Source organism: Thermobia domestica, chromosome 5 (genome assembly GCF_964235325.1).
Source record: "Thermobia domestica chromosome 5, izTheDome1.hap1.1, whole genome shotgun sequence".
Lineage (NCBI taxonomy): Eukaryota > Metazoa > Arthropoda > Insecta > Zygentoma > Lepismatidae > Thermobia > Thermobia domestica.
The window spans coordinates 165,482,875-165,503,293 of NC_137458.1; the positions used below are offsets into that span (position 1 = coordinate 165,482,875).

Here is a 20,419-nt window from a genome sequence, read left to right on the forward strand (position 1 = left end):
TGTGTATTTTTACTGTATACGTTCAAGAAAGCAGTAAGAATCTTTTATCTTCGAGAAATATCAGGAAAAGCAAATAAAATAACGTCATTCAGTTTAAATGTGAAATACCTTCTATATTACCAAATATGTTGAGTTTAGTAGCTTCGAGTAATCAACTCTATGGCTTAGGAACCCCGAAGTTCATTGCTGCACTTAAAGAAGATATTTGGTTCTGTCGTGTGGCAAACCAACTAAGTGAGGGGTTGATACATGCAATTTCCGCAGGTTCTATTTTATATTATCTTCCCGTCTTCCAGACTTGTTCAGAAGCCTTTTACTGATTTCATCCTCTGAGTTCAAGCGTTATGAATCCTTATATTGACAAATATTGTTTTATTGTTGCTTTCACTAATGCTTCGATTCACCTTAAAATTTTGGGAATTCCAGATTTCTCGAAGACAGCGTAAATTCGTTGTAATCCAGCCGTACGTTTTCCTAAAATTTATGAATAGTTTGTAAACTGTATTGTATTGCCAAATTCTCATTTTTTCTGTAATATTTGTCTATTATAAAATGTATGATCCATTGTTAACCTATTGTTCCTAAAACCCGTTGCTCTACTTATTACGTCGACATAAAAAGTTAACCGGTAGTTTTTTTAAAGGTAACATTCCTTTTTCAGTACCGAAGCTGTATAAGACGTAGACCTTCATTTTAAGGGGGAAATCTAACTACCGTAATGCGTCCAAGTCTTTAATGGTTTTAATCTGTCTTTCCGAGAATCAAACCCGAGACCACACACTATGACTGTATGATTTGTTCCTGTATTTCCAAGGCAGCCAAATGTAACTGTCCTGGGTGCGGTTCCTGTGTGTCCCTTTTAGTACTTAGCCCCAAATACAACTGCATCGTTCGATTCCTAGTGAAGGTCACTTGATTTATTCCCTTTCCTAGACTAGTGTCCGTGTTGATTCGGAAATGCTAACAAATCTAACTTTATAGCCACTGGACAGTACGGTTCGGAACACAGAGTTCGGGTCAAAACATTCTGGGAAGTTGATATTAAAGGTAGATTCTAATTGTCTCTTTAATGCCGATACAATTCAATAATACGAATATTATTGCACTGCATAGGCATTAATTTAATTATGCTAAAAAGAAAAAAGTAAACTAAATTCTCCTAGATCTTAAAACGTAGATTTAGACCATTATAATTATTATGGTAGATTATTGTGAAAGGATACGTACGATTTTGATATTTTAACTTTAATTAATGACACTGAAACTACACTGGCACAAATTAGTTCACACTTTGGCACTTCAATTTAACCAATTTAAATATGATAATGCAACTTTACACTTGGCCCAATAATCTTCACTACGATCGCGGGAATTGCAGATGTCGCGGGCTACCAGTTAGAACTCACTTTCATGTTACAATTGTTTCACCTTTGTTGGCTTCTTGGACGATTTGGGGAAAGGGGGGCTCTTGACAAGTCCATGATGCGTGGTGATTACTTGCAGAAATCACTGTTTCTGACATTCCGTTTCAAACGATATTGTTTCTTCTTTTTTGGACTGGATTTGTAGAAACTTCTCCATTGCGCAGTTAACTCCTTAGAGTTAAGACAACTTTGCAAGTAACGCTTTGCAATCAATCATTTTGTATTTAGTATTTATTACTTTGGTCGTTTGTCGCACCAACAGCAATAATGAACTATATTTCAAACGTAACATGATTTGTGCACTGTTGGTATATTGCACTAGCAATATAAGTATATTAATTTTTAGACTCTAATGGTTGTACGTTGCTGTTCGTCAGACTGACTTGCCTTTTCTTCTAACCGGGGGACTACCTGTTGGAAACGCAACGCAACCAACTGATGTAAGAGCTAAAATTAACGATGAGACGGTTTAGTGGAATGCACTGAAGGGAAATTTGCTCTCTACGTTACATTTCAACACCTTATTTGGAGAGGCGAGAGGATTTAGGCGCCGCAGGAGCAACACACACACACACATACACATATTCGTCTGTTTGCGAAGAGAAAAATTCTTGGAATTGTGTTTACACAGGTTCATTTAAAAAGTTAAAAATTTTCTTAACCATGAGTTGGGCTCTATGGTTATAACACACCAAAGACAGATGCAACTAGACCAGATGGAAATACCAGAGGTTAACCGTACTGAGATATTTTAGCAGGTTGGGAGTAGTCAAAATCCTTGGTAATTGTTACATTGTTACTTTGTTAACATTTTCAATTCCTTGGAAACAAAGTTGTAAACACTCACTTTTAAAATCGAGCTTAGCTCGGCGTATCTCAATCTCAGAGTGTGAAGAATGAAAACTCACACTCAAACTAAAAATTTTAAAATGAACGCGCTGAACTCACGCATAATATTGAGTTAAGCTATGCCCAACTTGGCGTTCAATATGAAGACGTATAAATATAATTGAAAACGACCGATATTAGTGTCCATTCTATAATTTTCGAGATAACGGAGATAAATAGTGACACTCCAGATGCTGGATAAGTCATTCCCAGCAAACGCTATATTTATAGACATAATAATTGAGGCCTTCATAAAGTAAACCTACACCGAGAAATATAAAATATCATTGTTTTAAAGGTATTAAAAGTCTGAAATGGGAATTTTTTTTATTGGTACAGCTATGCTTATATATATATATATATATATATATATATATATATATATATATATCATGTCAGGTCGTTTAAAAAGTATTGAGGCTTTTGCACACTAGATGGCGTTAGTGAGCCGTAGCATGACATATCTAATGTTATTGGACATCTGATAATTGAAGCTAGTAGATGCGCAAAAGGCGTTAGAACTCTTGTGATTAGACGTAAGGTATTGCACCTTAAAGATGAGTGATCTTTCGGCAAAACTACGCTACATTTTATAATTTTATTTCGATAATTATGCAAATGCGGCGATGGCCTGTGACGAAATTTGTGCTGTTCATGAGTAAGATACATTATCAAAAGCAACAGTCGCTTTTGGTGTGAAAATTTCCATGTCCAAGATGCTTTTTGCGGTGGGGACCAACCACAGCAAATGTGGATGGTAGTCCGGCAAAAGTTGAGCAGTATCGGTATGTATGCAGTCATAACATCGCAGATTACTGAAAGTTCATCACCAAACAGTGTTAAACCATTTGGAGAAAGCTAGCTACAAAAAGGAAACTCGACGTTTCGGTGGCGATGATCTGACTCAGATTTACTCGTTCTTGCGAATCTCTACTGAGTGATGAAAAGTGGATAACTTACGACATTAGTGTGCTAAAAAGGTCGTGGTCGAAGGAAGATGAAGCTCCACAGTCTATGGCAAAGCCTACACTGATGCCTAGGAAGGTAATAATGTGCGTTTGGTGGGATTGGAAGAGCATCGTGCACCACGATCTGCTGCCGCGGGAAGAACGATAGACTCGTACCTGTGCTGTAAACAATTAGTGCGAGTATATCTAGCAGTTGAAAAGAAATGACCGGAACGGGTCAGCAGAAAGGGTATTGTATAGCACGCTGACAACAGTAGACCGCATACATCTTTGACGACGTGTGTCAGAAATTCAGAAAACTTGTCTAAGAGGGTTTAATGCATCAAACGCATTGCCTGGACTGGCACCATCAGACTATTTCTTTCGCTTTCTGCGGAAATATCTGAGTGGTGTTAAGTTAGTTTCAAAAGAGACCTGTGATAACAACGTGTCTTTTTTTTCTTACTAGAAACCACAGAAATTCTATAGCGACTGGATTATGGTGTTACCGAAAAATGGCAGAAGGTCGTCGAACAAAATGATGCATATGTGGTTTTATAGTGTTATTTTCAAGTTACAATAAATGTATTCTCCATTTTGACCTGACTTTTTAGACAACCTGATTTTATGCATACAAAGTGAGCACAAAGTCGCTTTCCTCAGTATGTGAAGAAATAAAAGAAGTTAAGCGACTTGACAGTCTTTATTGTACTTACAAATACTGTTCAAACTGTCTCCCACCATGTTCTATGCACAAGGTACATTTCTTCAGCACTGGCAAATATTATAACAACCGAGGATTGGCATTCAGTCTCCCGAAATATTGTTCGATTAGTTGTTTCAAGTGATCCAAATCATGCGGTTACCCGGAAAACACACAGTACTCCACAAGAAGAAGTCACATGATATGAGGTCACAAGAACCGGATTACAACAACGACTAATCCATTTATCGAAATGTTTATCCGGGAAATCCCCCACAACAACATCAAATTGAGGCGATGCTTCATCGTGTTGCCACGTGAACTAAATGTTTTCGTAACGAAAGTTATTTTCTAGTTCTGAAATAATAACTTCTACTACTCCATACAGTGACGCTAGGGACGTTTAACTCTTCTGTCAGAATTTCGTGTGGATTTGTATCACTCCAGTAAACATAAGTGTGTCTGTTTATGTGACCGTTCGTTTTGAATGTGGCCTCATCTGTCCACAAAAATCGTTTCTAGAAGTTTGTCAGCTTCGTTCCGAATGAGAAACCAGTGACAAAACTCAACACGCCGATCCAGATCACATTCGTGCAGAGCGTGCAGAAGATTTGGTTGGAAAGATTTTATCTTCAGATCAGAGATGCAAGGGCTCGGAAAAAAAAAAGCTTTTTTGGAAAAAAACCTCGATTTTTTTCTGCTTCGCTTTTTTGCTTGGGAAATTTTGGACTTTTTTGAAAATTTTGCTTCAAATTGATAAAGCAGACTTCGTTTCGCTTCTCTACAACACAAAACTCATTTAATTAGTGGTTGATGCAGATAATATAAAACCTCTAAAATAAACCATGAATTTCGAAAAGATTTTTTTTAAATACTTAACATATTTACATTATGAAAATTCCAAAGAACTAACCAATATATATAATAAATTTTTAACCTTTTTATATACAAAAGTAAGTACTTGTTTTAAAGAAAAAATATACATAAATAACTAGCAAAATTGTATGTTGTATTTTTACTTCAAAATATCACACACCCTCTTTTTGAAACAAAATAAAGTAAAACGTAAGAGAAATACTTTTATATGATACTCTTAAAAGCTGCACATCAAGAGCTTCGTTTCAGGCGGTTCTGTACATTCTTGAAATTTTTCAGTTAAGTTCTAACTTTCTCATACATTGTATAAATACTTCGAACAAATTTTTCATTCATTGACCACATATGTAATAATCTGTTACCGCCTATCAGATGCTTCGGATCTGCAAAATCGGTAAGGTTCCGAACTCTGTAATGCACTGACTGTTCCTTAATCTTGTTCAGAATCGGGAAAGTACCAAATTTTCTGTTCATGGATCATATGCGTAATAGACTGTTCATCTGAGTGTGTGGTTTCCTAGGCTTAAGAATATATAACCACCATCACGGTTTACCCAATTCTGAAAGTTTCTGAATTTTTAACAAGAGGAATTCAATATATCGTTACGATTTCTTTTATTTTATTTTTATTTTTTTTTACAAAAAAAAAAAAACTATGGAATATATTTAAGAAGAGTGAAAAGAATCAATCACTGTTCCGATTCACAAGGAAGGCGACAAAACTGATTGTAATAATTAACGAGGCATTTCTCTTAACATTCTATTAATATCATTGACCCCATACGCAGATGAAATTATTGGAGATTATCAGTGGGGATTTAGGCAAAATCGATCAAGTATCAACCAGATATTTATCATTCGACAAATATTTGAAAATAAATGGGATTATATTACCCAGTACATCAACTGTTTATTGATTTTAGAAACGCTTACGACTCGGTTAGAAGGGAAATATTGTACAACATTCTTACAGAATTTGGAATACCGAAAAAGCTTGTTAGATTAATGAAAATGTGTTTAAATGAATCCCAGAGTAAGGTCCGAGTAGAAAAATGCGATCTTCCACGTCAAGAATGGCCTGAAACAAGGAGATGCGTTGTCGCCATTATTATTCAGCTTTGTTCCGGAGTACGCTATAAGGAAAATCAAAGATAGCAGCCAGGGTCTAGAGCTGAATGGTATTCACCAGTTTATGGCGTATGCTGATGATGTAAATCTTATAGGAGAACGTCGAAATAAATTCAGAGGCCGTATTAAACGCTTGCAACGTCATTGATTTAGAAATAAATGCTGAGAAAACTAAATACATGGAAGTTCACCAGGATCGTAATACGGCAAATTATGAATGCGTTAAAATATCAAAGAATACTTTCGACAAAGTGGATACTTTCAAATATCTAGGATCAATATTACGAGACCAAAATCATATCCACGAAGAAATTAAATATCGACTAAAATCAGGAAATCCGTGTTATTATTCAGTTCAAAATATTTTGACGTCGCGAATTGTGTCGAGGAATTTAAAGCTTAAAATATAGAAAATGATAATTATGCCTGTTATGCTTTATGGTTGTGGATCATGGTCGCTTACGCTGAGGGAAGAACGCAAACTGAAAATATTTGAGAATAACATCCTGAGACGAATATTTGGACCCAAAAGGAACGGGAATGGGAAATGACAGAAACTTCATAATGAAGACCTACATAATTTATACGGTTTACCAAACATCGTTAGAGTCATCAAGTCTAGGAGGCTCAGGTAGGCAGGTCATGTAGCCAGAATGGAAGAAGGTAGGAACGCTTTCAAAGTTTTAACTGGAAATCCAGTCGGAAAACGTCCATTAGGAAGACCTAGGCGCAGATGGGAGGACAATATTAAAATGGATCTTGTAGAAATAGGAATACAGAGTAGAAACTGGATCAAATTGGGCAAGTCAATGGAAAGCTTTTGTGAAAGCGGCACTGAATCTTCGGATTCCGTATACCATTGAGAGCGAGAATACACTTACGTTAAGCACAACTGCATGAGTGAGTGTTAGCTTTTGCACTTCTATCGGGAAGTCCGGGATTCATCCCCGCATTCGACCATTTTGACAGAAGTTCTTGTTAATTCCATCTGTGAATGTATAGATAGTGCGTGTACTGTGAGTCCTGGCCGACTTACTTTCTTATCGGTTTTAAATCGTTGTTATTACTAACTACCAGCAGTGACGGATTTGCGAAGGTGTTAGGGTAGGGATGTCTTTCGGATTGAAGCCTGTACCCCGAAATTATGGAAATTCTAAAACGAACTAAATATTAGTTATGCCTTTACTCACAAACTTCAAGCTCTCCTCAGATTTAAAAAAAAAAGGATTTTTTTTTTAGAAAAACTGAACATTTATAAGAAAAATTCCTCCCAAAATACTTTTCCAAATCCGCCACTGATTTCAATATAAAATAGTCTTCAAGGTTGTATCCGGAAGAATATTACTGAATATACAAACGAATTAAATATTTGTTATGCCTGTACTCATAAACTTCAAGCTCCTTCCAAATAAAAATTAGGGATTTTTAGAAAAATCAAACATTCAGAGAAACCCCTCCCAAATACTTTTCTAAATCCCCTACTGATTATTCCTATCAAATGGTATTTAAGGTTGTATCCGAAAGATTGTTGCTAAGTCATTGCATAGCTGTAGCGTAACTGTAGTATAACAGCATTGCATAACTGTAGTATAACAGAAATGAGGAGCTCTGACAGATATATATTAAAAAACATAAGTTTAATTATGTGCTAGAAGCTAGAGTACTAAGCTCTAAGAAATGAAACACGGATGACAAAAGAAATTATCTAGAGAAGAAAAACATTGTCGATAACTCAGAAGTTAAAGTTAAATGACCTCTAAATTTGCCCTCAAATAGTATGCACTTTATGTTCACTTTAATACATAAAACATGTGTTCCATCCATCATGATGGTGAATTCCAGAGCGAAATATGGCATTTAGGTCATGAAATCTTATTTAACTTTGGAGTATACTATAAGAAAGCTATCTAAATAGAAAAATCATGAAAATGAAAAAAGTCAAAATTTCCGAAATTCTCGTTTTTTTCCCCCAAAAAAGCTGGCTTTTTTTTTTTTTTTTCATCTCTACTTCTTGAGATCCTTTAACGTATTCCTCAAAGAGGTACGTGTCATTCTCAGTTCACTTCACGCCTTCTGGTAGACATCAGGCTAGATACAGAAGTCTGAGCATCAAATTCATTGTTCCTTCATTTCGTACATTTTGTTGTCCGCTTCATGGAAAATCATACACAAAACTTGTAGTCTCAAATCGTTGGTTTCATATTTCTCATGGCATGACGTTATGGTGGTTCCACATCTGAAAATGTCCTAAAGTCTGCTGTCACTACATTTATGTTTTTCTTGTGGTTCCACCAAGCTTGTAGCATGAAAGCACTTCCTTTGTTAATTTGCGATTCATCTCAGCACTTGTATTACTTAACACAACTTCACTCAGTAAATAATTATTAATCAGAACACGTACGAAAACTTATTTACCAGTCCCAACCATACTTAAAGACACAGTAGTGCCGTTCTAGTACCCGAAAAAAAAATGGATAGATATTCCATCATAAATCTGGAACGGCTAGGACAATTTTAACCAAAGTTGGCGCATGTATGACTTACAATCTGGGAAAATTTATGTGGTAGTAAGATACACCATATCTCCTAAAGTGTGTGTGGAAAGGGAAACAATCGATATATTATTGTCGAACCCATAGTTTTCAGGGTCGCTGAGCTGATTGGTGACAGGCTCAATACCATTTTTAGGCCCAAGTTTAGTCGAAGGAGTTAGACATCCCTAGGAATGGGCGTGGAAAGAGGGTAACACGTAAAAATAATCGAAAGCGACCTATCTTAATGTCGAATCCATAGTTTCCAAGATTGTTAAAATGAATAGTGACACTTCCAATGCCGTTTAAGTCCATATTCAGTCCATGGTAGAAATAAGACAAGGTAAGTCCATCAGCGAACGCGTTTGCGTCCTACTCGCGCAATGACGTCATCTTCGACACACGTTCGTGAAAGTAGTCGCGCTGTCGTCTGCTTGCTCCAGTACATTCTCTTTGGAACCTCAGTGTGAAATTACTGTTTTCTTCTGATTTCAAGATATCTATTTGCTATTTCTGATTTAGATACCTATTATATTACTGGAATTTTATTCCGGCATAGGAATACAAAAATGCACATAAAAAGAAAAGTAGGGTAAATCAAGTATTTCAATATACTCTTATTACATCCAAAACAATCAAACTTTCATCTATATGTACGGTATAGACAAGTTTCCCCACAACCTTAGAAGTATTGTCCGTCGTTTTTTTTTTTTTCTAAATGATATCCCCAGTAGGCCTAATCTACTTGCATTTACCAGATTTTTTTTTTTTTTTTTTACTGAACTCAATTCTCTGAGTTCAGCACTTTTTTTTTCATTTTCTTGTAAAATATTCTTTTGCGGTAAGAGTATTTCAGTTGCTTGTTTAGTTCATTTATTCTTATGCATGTTCTAAGTCGGATAAAATATGTTAAAACTTTCGGTTCACACTTATTGTCAAATTCATTTTTCATGATACTTGTTAATTTTCTAATGATGCCCCATTTCTTTCCAGATAAATTCTCGTTCTTTTTGGAGATATGCAAGAAAATATTTTTTAGCTACTTTGATTGTGCCCAGACGTTACTTTGATAAAAATGTCAGTCCCCCTTTTGAGATTAATTTTGTCCAGTTGTATTGCAGCAGGTTCTTCGACAGAGAGCTGTGAATATTTGATTTTAAATTTGAAACCTACCCGCCCAGCTATAAATTCAAGACTGTTCTTCAAGATCATGCATATTTAATGAACATATTTGATCTTCATTTTCATTTTCATTTTCTGGTAAAATATACATTAACAGTTGCACTGTTGTACATAATTCATCATACAGTACGGAGTTTTTCAAGTATACATCTTCAATTAATGTGGACCTTACTGTTTCACGCTGCGTAGAAGATTCTTCGATAGTTTTGACATTTTTACCGTGAGTAAATAAAACAGCAGAATCATTTTCTATTATATATCCTCTTAGTCTGTAATTAAATCTTAGATAATCCGGATGGTCGCTGCTTGAACCCATGCCTCTGATATAAGAAAAAAATTCTAAACTATCTTGACTTAATTTCCTTGTCAAGAGCAATTTTTTCTGCATATTGTTGTACTTTGATTCTTCATCAAAATGTAAGGAACAATACTTCTTTCTTTTTCCCTGCTTGATCTAAACAAATAATTTTAGAAATAATAGGATTATTAGAAAAGATGGAACATGTAACATGTTAAAGGGAGTTGCTTAAGATTGCAATTATTGCATAACAAAAGCTATGAAAATATTCGAATAAATTATCTTCTATTATCGTGACAAAGAAAATAAAGTTGACATACTGTAAATGATCTAAAAAAAAAAAAAAAAAAAAAACATGTGAATTTAAATATAAATTTTCATTCCAGAATACTCTCTTATAAACCACTGCTGAATATTAGAAAATAAGCTCATATGGATTAAAGTTACGTGATTAACTTGGAGCTTCAAAAACAAATACTAAGAAACCGACATGTAAAATCTAGCTCATGCAGATTTTTTTTTTTTTAATTTTATTTTATTTTTATTATTATTGAATAACTGCCTTCGGTTAGCCGGGGACTTCGCCCCCAGATCTTGCATTTGCTTTTCCCACGGCCTCTCATATCCCTAAGAACTATAATATTCAGGGATTTTTTTTTTAGATATAGTATCTTATTATAACAATTGAAGCGCTTAGGATGAAAGTGTTATGTTACATTTTTCGAAACGTTAAATTTTGGCGGTTCATGCACGTGGAAAGTCATGTTACATAACACATCATTTAGTGAGTCCTCGTCCCAGTGAAGAGATTTGAAAACAATGAGGGATGTATGTTAACGAATATAGTGTACAATTTCCCGAAATGTACAATTTGTTACATACCATCTTTATCCTCTAACCGCTTCAATTGCAACTCGCAACTATTTTCTTCCCGTCTTTTTTCCTTTTAACGATAATATCAAAATCGCTAAAATACATAATTAATTAAGATATTTATACTCTTAAGGGATTTCGGGAAACGGTCATTTTATTTTACCAATTACAACCCCAACCCCTTCTTCTATTTTCTAAGGAAACATTAAAAAAACGCAGAAACATGTCTTTAATTGTTTTAAATTTAATTATTTTAAATTAAAAACCTAAACACCAATTTTCATGTCAATAACGTTAAGGGATTTCATGATATGGCTGTTCAATTATAACCGCCCTGGTTTCTTTCCCTCTAGAGCAAATATATATAGCCTATTTAAAAAAACGCTTACATACATATCTAATTATTTAAAATGAGAAGTCCGAATACCGAATTTCATGTCTCTAAGCTTAAGAGATTCCGAGATATGGACATCTTATTATATTAATTGTAATTCCCATCCCTTTCTCATTCTCACTTTCTTTTTCTTCTCGTCTAGGCCAAATATCACAAAACGCTAAAAGATGTGTATAATTGTTTTAAATGAGAAGTTCATATACCAAACTTAGTGTCTTTAACATTCAAAGATTCCAAGATATGTACATTTTAAGATAATAATTTCTACTTCTCTTTCCTTCCCCTTTGGATTAAAATATATATATATATATATATATATATATATATATGCCCTGTTAGGCGTTGATCAATCAATCAGTTGTTCTTCTATATAGTTGTTCAATCAATCAGCGAACTTGTTCTTCTATATAGAGATATACATAATAACCAAATTAATGCCAAAAGCAGTATTTAAAATGGTAGTGGCAAAGAACACATATGTTGTGTTACTGTATAGCTACAGTATATTCATTCATTTGGTAAAATTCTTATAATTGCTTAAATCCTCCTGTTTTGGAAATGAATGGGACTTGGCATTCCCTTCACCAACTTTTCTATTATGTTCATTTTACAGCCATACACAGCGCATTGTTAAAGCTTTCAGAGTCAATGTAACAAATAGAGATGACTTGCACAGTACAAAATACAATATTTATACATACAAAATGTCATACACAACAGCGTATAACAAATTAACCAAATGTTAAAATCAAAGAAAACGTAGAAAATCTTCAATAGAAATACAGCTAGCCACCTGTCAACTGAGAGGGCGCGACAGTAGTATCATCTTGTTCGGAGGGTCAGTGATTTAGTGTCGAAGGTGACGTCACGCAAACAGGCAGGCTGCGCGTGAGTTTACCTTATCTTATTTCTACCATGATTCAGTCCTCATCGGAGAAAAGATGAAAAATAAAATGTCCAAAATGACGGATATTAGTGTCGAATTCATAGTTTCCAGAATCAAGAAATCTGCTGACCCATTTGAAATGATTTTTGGAGCGTGATGATTACCCATGTAAGGTTGGGTTTTAATCATTTCTGCTAAAGGAAAATGCTAATAGCAATGTTGAATAGAAGAGAAAGACAATTGTCGTTACTGAAATATATTGTGGTTTGTTTACAGTTTTTGAACAGATGAGGTAATGATTTAATAGGGCCCTTCTTGTTGAAACTTTGAAGTTGTTTAGGGAATTGATGTTATTGGAAAAAGGAATAAGGTTCATGTATTTGGAGTGACAAATATTAATTGTTGAAAGAAGAAATGAGTACATGGAGTTTGTGAGGAGAATCTTATTTGGTTAACATAATCCTAATTACAGGTAACGAGGTATCCTTTACAGTGAAAATTCCTATCAATTATATTATTTTGATTAAAGGGGATATTCTAGGGGAGGTAGGGAGTTCCAAAATTTATACCAAAAGTAGAGTATTTGTTTCGAGTTTTTATCATTACACGTTTATTGAAATTCATATCCTAAGGCAGCAGGAGACTCAAATATTTCCTGTAAACCTATTCACTTCGTGCGAAGAACTAACATTTCAACTAGTTATTTAAATTTATCAATATACCATTTTCCATCTTTCTAAAATGTTCTAGGGACTTGCTAGTGTATTTGCACATTGTGTTGCTGTCTAACTTGATAATACTTCTTGAATAAACTAGTTGACTCTTTAATGCTATGTTTCATTTTGTTTTTATTTGTTCCCGCGATTCTGTCATTCATTTACTGTAAATTTTCGCTCTTTACATTACGAGAAGTTTGTGTATACAGTCATCGTATTTTGCAGTGTTTAAAATGTTCGAACTCTGTTATCCAGCCGTTGTTCTCAATATTTTTCAGTGCATCCTCCTGTTGGGTGAATGCGATTGCGCTGAGCGCCCTCCATCATCTTCATCGAATCCACCCATGCACACAATCTGAGTCTTCAGTTTTTAAACTCCTTAAGCTTTGAAGATCACACACACACACATTATATATATATATGTAAAGGGAAGGGAAATTTTATTTTTATAATTTGTCTTACGTTAGCCATTTTTCCCCTGAAAAATACAATTTTTTCCAATTTTTTCGAAACATACACTTGCCCTTTTCACTTCCTATAAGAAAGGGCAACTATTTTTTTTTTTTTTTTTTTTTACCAACTTTGTAAAAGAATAAATCTAAATGCGTAGTATAATGAACTTAAGGGGAGGTACGGTGGCTCAACGGTAGAGCGCTTACCTTAGATGCTTGGATCCCTTTTTCGATCCCCGGCCAGGTAAGCTTGTGGTAGACGACATCCTGTCCGTGGGTTTCTCGGGATACCCCCAATTCCTCCTATATTCTCATTCCACCAGTTCTTCCTTCATCATTAATTAGCATATGTCTTCCTTATTCTAAACGGCAAAATTGTGGGACGTTAAACTGAAAAAAAATATAATGAACATAGTGTTATTATTGTTTGTTAAGAAGTCTAAACTTCTGACAATTTGTAAAATGCATAATGGCTTTCATCAGTAAGAAATATGTATAACAGGTATGAAATCTCAAACTACCCCTAAATAGTCTATCGCGCAATAGCCCCTTGTTGTTGCAGCGTCCCCTTCGAAAGTCAGAACGCTTACGTTGAGAACCACTGATGTAGTCCGCTTCCTATGTTCTTTGTCGTGTGGATATTTCATCATATTTGCCTATATCGACTTTGATCCCGTTACCACTATGTTCTTTTATTCGTTATAATTTGGAACAACTGAAATATGTTGCGAATCCTGACCTGAAATTCCTATTGGATCTTTAGGTTCATTACCTTTTCCCGTTTATAGCTTCCGCACTTCTAATCATTGAATGCCTATCTTCATGATCACGAGATTGTGATGTAAACTGCAGTTTGCCCCTCTCCATGAAAGATAATCTGTGATACTCATTTGACTCTGTTAATCATTTAACACACGATCAATTTTAATTTTTTGTGCAATTATTTATAGCAGTTCACGTAACCTTGTGTTGAAAGTTTGAGAATTTAACGATCAGACCAAACCCTTACACGCCGAGAAATTTACAAGCCTTATCCCAAACCCATTGGTGTTACGTAGGCTTCCGTTACCAACTGTTAGTTAAAATTTCTTCTTTTCCACAGTAAGATCTTTTATAGTTACTGACATATACTTCTGAAAACAATCGAATATTCCATCTAGTTACTTTGTAAAAGTTACTCAGTTTTCATTGTTCGGTTGGCGCGTGCACAATTTATGACTATATAATACCATCCTCCTGCAGTACAATGTATATGACATCCTACCATTTAAAAAACTTGAACTCGAACTACTACTGGCTGTGTTGGAAGCACACTTTTCTAATTAGAAATTCATTTTCTAGGCTGTGAATAAAACCTTCGTTTTAACGGTGTGGTCGTTAAAAAATATATCGTCCTATCGTGGTGCTAATCTTACTGAAACGATAGAATATCTACATTAGTCCTATCATATCTCGCTAATATCTGAAATTCTTCTGCTTTATTATGTAAATTCTTAATAGTCCACTTTCAGTACCAGCTCCTTTTCTTAGTTTTCTCTCCTGTAATATCCCGCTACAGAGATCCAACTGAATCGCTGATTTTATACGCTTCGTCATGACAGTGTATGATGTTAGCTTTTGATTAGGAAATATAATTTACAGTTTGTTGGTGTAACCTCCTTTTCGCTCTCAATCAAATAAAACTTGAATATTTTTGTAATTTTTTGCATCTATTTTATTATTGTATTGAGGACACGTTCAGTATTAAGTAATCTAGTGTATAAATTAGTATAATAAAATTTGTATATTGTAATTGATACTGCAGTATATTTTATGTGAAAAAATAGTCATGTCTTTTTTTCTTCTTCTTCTTCATAATTTTATAATCAAACTTGCTGGTTGCAACTTCCTGAAAGACGTTATTTCTTTACTGGTAGTACAGCCAGTGTCTAGGGAGTTCGGATTTAGTTACAGCAACTTTTATTTCCTCCTGGAAACTTAGCTACGACGTATTTTAGTATCACTGATGATATGTATATTTATAGTTTATTTTTTAAAACCCGTGAAAGACAGATAGATATTACTGTGTTTCACTTTGCAAGTACATAAAAATTCTGTAAGCTCAGCAGTGTAGCTTGCATATACATAAGAAAATTACCATGACTTGAAATTATTCCAACATTTCAATTGCTATATATCACTGAAATGACGAATTTCAAGTAACAGAGTTTAGTGTAGTAAATATATATAGTTGGTGTTTACTTATGCTGCGTAGCTTATGTATAGTATGTAGATTCATATGTTGGTGTATATTACTTTATGTTAGGTGTATAATTCATGTTACTCAGATCGTTTTCTTGAAAAACTATGATATAATTAAAATAGCTTGATCCAGATTAAACTGTGCGATCTTTTGACCATGTATAAATTGTTTCCAGAGAAGAGAAGAAGAAACCAAAAAGTACATTCTATTCGTTGTCAAGAAATAGTTATATCTTAAGCATTTTGGATCATATCACATGAGATAATTGAGTTGCCATATCACTTCCGAAAGAATACGTCAGGTGAAAAAAGAAATGATTTCGAAATCAAATTAATTTAAAGTAGAAAGAAAAGAGGTAACAACAGCCATAGAAGAATGATTATAAATATAGAGAAAACTGAAAGATTAGTGAGAAAATATAACCGAGGGGGGGAGTGGAAAAGACACGTGATCAAAAAAGAAAAAAAGAAAGAAAATGAAACTTATAGTCTGAAGAAAATAAAATGATAACGACCCGTTCTTATATATCTTTCAGAAACTAAAGTAAAATTGAACCAACCTAAGAAAATCCACTCGCGTAGTGTTCGTTCATCGTAACTCCAGAAATTTGTTCTCCCTTTGAATAACCAAAACCGAAGAATAACTAGAAAATTAAAGGAAGTAGGGAGGAAAGAGTGAACAACGAAAGAAATGAGATTTAATTTGGGTTGGAGAATGACAGTATCTTCAGGTCGGTGTAAATGACAAACCTTGTCATTACGAGGCCAGCAGAAATTATTTTCATTCATACCGAGAAGTGAGTTCTTTCACTAGGAGGCAGAAGCTGCACTTCATAGTACAAATAAGATTGAAGGGTTTTCAAGTGTCAGAATGAGTATTTTGCTTTGTGATGTTAAAACGGCAAACTAACTTTGTAAATAGGACGTGTTTTACGTGTAACTTACATCATTTTCGTTTGGTCTAGTAGGTTAAATTATATAAACCAAAGGTCACCAGATTTGAGCAAATCCCACTGTGAGGCAGTAAATTGCAGTATGGATTTGTCGTGAGTCTGACCGTAAAACATATTAAAACAGTTTGATCGATCTGGCATACTGGCAGACAGTAGAGAAGTTAATACTCAGCTTGCCTTTCATGTTAAAACTTTTTCGCTTGACATGCGTTATATCTACGGTAACTCAACAACACCGTGGAGCCCTCAAAAGCAAAAGGTACGGGGTGAAAAATATCATCATCTTTATGTTTTCTTTCAAGCGCACCTTCCAAATATTAAGTTTATAACTTAAGATTAGGTAAACCATTCCCGATGGTCTTAATACAGTAACAGAAATAAATTAAAAAGGAACTGACTAAGCGCTAAATATACCGGTATTAATAACACTTGTATAACGGTTTAGACGATGTAACACTGTTCTGCGTGTTCGCCCTTCTCTTCCGGAACGCTTCATGTTTAGTGCTTTGGTTAGTTCAGTTTTATTAATGTATGTTGAATGTTCTTAAAGCTAGAATTGTTACAACTTAGAATGGGATTTATTACTGTAAACTCCACAATGAAGAAACTTACAGTTGATGATAATTGTCGAGTGGAAGTACCAAGTAACAGAACAATGGTGATTTAACTGTCGTTGTTACATTATTATTCTGGTCATTTAGACTAGCAAGAATTGTCATTGAATTATCATAGTTGTATTATCCTATTATACACATGTAATGTTATATTTAAGTAGAGTTAACATGTGAATGGTAAATTTGTATTTTTAAGATAACGGAAGAGGTGTCAACACTATTATATTTGTTTAAATTCTGATTTCGCATTTGATTTCCTGCGACAACCATCTTAACGTGTTTCCGATTTTTATCTCCCCCTTTTTTCCAGAGTTAAGTAGTTCGAGATTTGTGTAGTAATGGGAGATTCTGACCGTAATCTGATAGTTAAAAAGGACAAAGTAACTAGATAAAATAGTTCTATACAGTATTACTTGTATGTGCTATGTAGAAAGAATATTTTATTCTTGTTTTTTAAATGAAAAGCTTATGCTAAAAATACCATTTTGTAGTATCAGTTCAGATTTCTTTCTTTGTTTACTTTGTATGCTATTATGTGCATTTATGTTCATTTTTATTATTTTCTCTTATTTTTTTCTTGATTGCAGTCCATTTCAAGACCAACATGTTGCCCTAGTGCATGATTCTTCAACCTGACAACTAGTGACGCTCAGCTTGATTTATGTTAGGCAAGTGGCTATTTATTATTTTTATTTTATATGTAATGTGTATTTTAAAATGCTCGTACAGAATTCCCAATATATTAGCTGTATCAAATTCAAAAAAGGTTGAAATTTTGTATCATGAAAATTTTTGACAGGGGGGGGGTATTGTTTTACATGACACTACGTCAGCTTATTTCAGATCTACGTGTAAACAAAAACTTAAAATATCACATTTATTATTTAGTGTTTCAAACTAAGAACGCTATAGCATCACAAACATCCAAATTTTGCAGTAATAACGGAAGTTAGACGAACGGGGCAATGTACATCCAAAATACTTTAGTGTCTAGTACTGTGACCACGATATAACGTATTTCGAGTAAATAGAAACCAAGTTACAAGTGATTGAAAATTTGACTTTTCAAAAGCCTTTATTATTAAAAAAAAGGCGTAGATAAGTATTTCTCCAATCTTATAGATAGTTTTCAATAAATGTAAAGATCATAATACTGTCTATAATAATTTGATAACTCAAACCGTTTTGAAGATACGGTTACTTGGAGAGTTTGAAACATTACTTGATGATTTGAAAAATAGAAGAAAATTTTGGGAATGAAAAGAGGAAGGTGGAGATTGAGAAATGTGGAAGAAACATTTCAGATCCGAACTTAAGAAAGGAAGGAAAGAAAAAAAAGGAACAATAGTCCGAGGATCTACCGACAGACAGAGAATACTCAACAAAGTAATAAAGCTGCCCTTTTCTTGTTTGATTAAGGAGGGGGGATGCTTTCGAATTTCTTATTTTGATAATTCTGGATGTAATCCTTGTTGTAAATTTTGATTACTCTCCTGTGAATTTTCTCTCTTACTCACATAAGGCGAATAATAAGATTAACCAAAACTATTTAGTTAATCATTAGGTAATCAACAAAACTACTTTTCTTTCTCCCTATGTTCAGGAAGCATACACACAGACATAAAATCGACTCTGTGAAGCTTCCACTGCATTTGTCAGGAAGAAGATGGTCCTCGGTTGTAAACATATTACTACTTTGGAAGTGGAAGACTCATCTTGGACTCAAGGCAACAGGACATATACTTATCTCTCTTCGAACTATAAGTCTGTGTCTCATGGTCGTGAAACTGAAAATGAAATATATATATATATATATATATATATATATATATTTATTTTGTGGATTAGTTCATCAAGATTTGATGGCCTGAAAGCTTTTAAACGTACAGTTTAATAGAAACTATTATTTGTGCATAACAGACATATGTCGTAATAACAAAGGAGAAACAAGAAAAATAGGACACAAATGTGATGTCTACAATGTAAACAGAGAAATATTTTCAGAACACTAAAACTGACCTACAATCTAATATGTAGACAAAAGTCGCTAAAGATAATTGTATCAATTTATCATCAACACTATCCAATTTATCTAATTCGGAATTTTAGAACTTACGTTATATTGATAGATCCTGTCTTTTTCTTTCTCTTAGTGCCATATCGATATATAATTCAATTGAAGCCTCTGGAGTCGGAAACACGTCAGATATATGGGTTGGCAGTGGTCAGGGCTGACGGTGTAGCATGTTAGGGTAAAGTCCATACTATAAGGATGAGTTGCACGTCTGTGTGCAGTGAACTAAACAGACGGTGATAGTGTAAAATGGGCGACTTCCATAATATCCAAAGAGGGCAAATTTGCAGGGCCGTCTGGTAGATATAGAAACCCATTAACAGTCACGTTGGATCGATGTGCTTATCACAAGCCATTCAACTAAAAGACTAATAGGATCAGAAATATATTAACAATCATATATTTGGGGTCAGTGTTGTGACCACATATTTAACTAAAATCCATCTATCTAGAAACCCTACTAACAGTCGCGTTTGGGTCAATGTGCTGACGACACATTACTAAACTAAAACCATTCTGGTAGGCGTAGAAATTTAGTAATAATGGCGTTAGGATCGGTGTGCTAACAACGCATCACACAACTAAAAGCTGTCTGGTCGGCCTAGAAATCTCAATAACAATTGCGTTGGAGTCGATGTACTAACTGACCACAAATCACTCAACTAAAAATCATCTGGTAAGCTTAAAAATTCAGTAACAATCACATTGAGGTCAATTTATTGATCATACATTAATCAACTAAAACCAATCTGGTAGGCCTAGAATCTCGGTAACATTCGCGTTGAGGTCAATGTGGTGACTACATAAAACTCAACTATACATAATCTGGTTGGTCTAGAAATTCAGTAGATCATTCCACCGAAAATCGCACGGTGGTGGTTTTACGACCATTTTTGAAAATTATGAGAATTTGCACACATATTGGTACATATTTCGTAAATACGATGGTACAGTTAGAAATATCGGATTCCATTCCGTATGCGAATTGCAACCATATTTCCACTATGGCGTGTGGCAAATTTTGAGGAAATTAGGATGCACGCGAAATACAATGTCTTAGAAATGAGAGGGGTACAGATACGAGACAAACACCAGTGAAGAGGTTATAAAATGACCTCTAATGTAGTGCTTAAACAAATTTAAAAAAAAAAAAAAAAACTAATTTCAAATTCCTCAAATAATGCCACAATGTCATAAGCGAGCATCAGCCAAATTACTATTAAGCCCCGAAGATTATGG

The 20,419-nt window shown here is 34.4% G+C and overlaps 1 protein-coding gene across 16 annotated transcripts in view; it reads left to right on the forward strand.

Annotated features, from left to right (window-relative positions):
* The window catches only part of LOC145686241 (uncharacterized), a 180,593-nt gene that overhangs the window by 41,182 nt on the left and 118,992 nt on the right, over positions 1-20,419 (forward strand). For all 16 annotated transcript variants that reach the window (XM_081759334.1, XM_081759342.1, XM_081759345.1 and 13 more), the window contains one exon: positions 17,694-17,774. In XM_081759334.1, coding sequence (XP_081615460.1) covers positions 17,768-17,774 — 7 coding nt within the window. In that variant the 5' untranslated portion in view covers positions 17,694-17,767. The remainder of the gene's footprint in view (positions 1-17,693; positions 17,775-20,419) is intronic.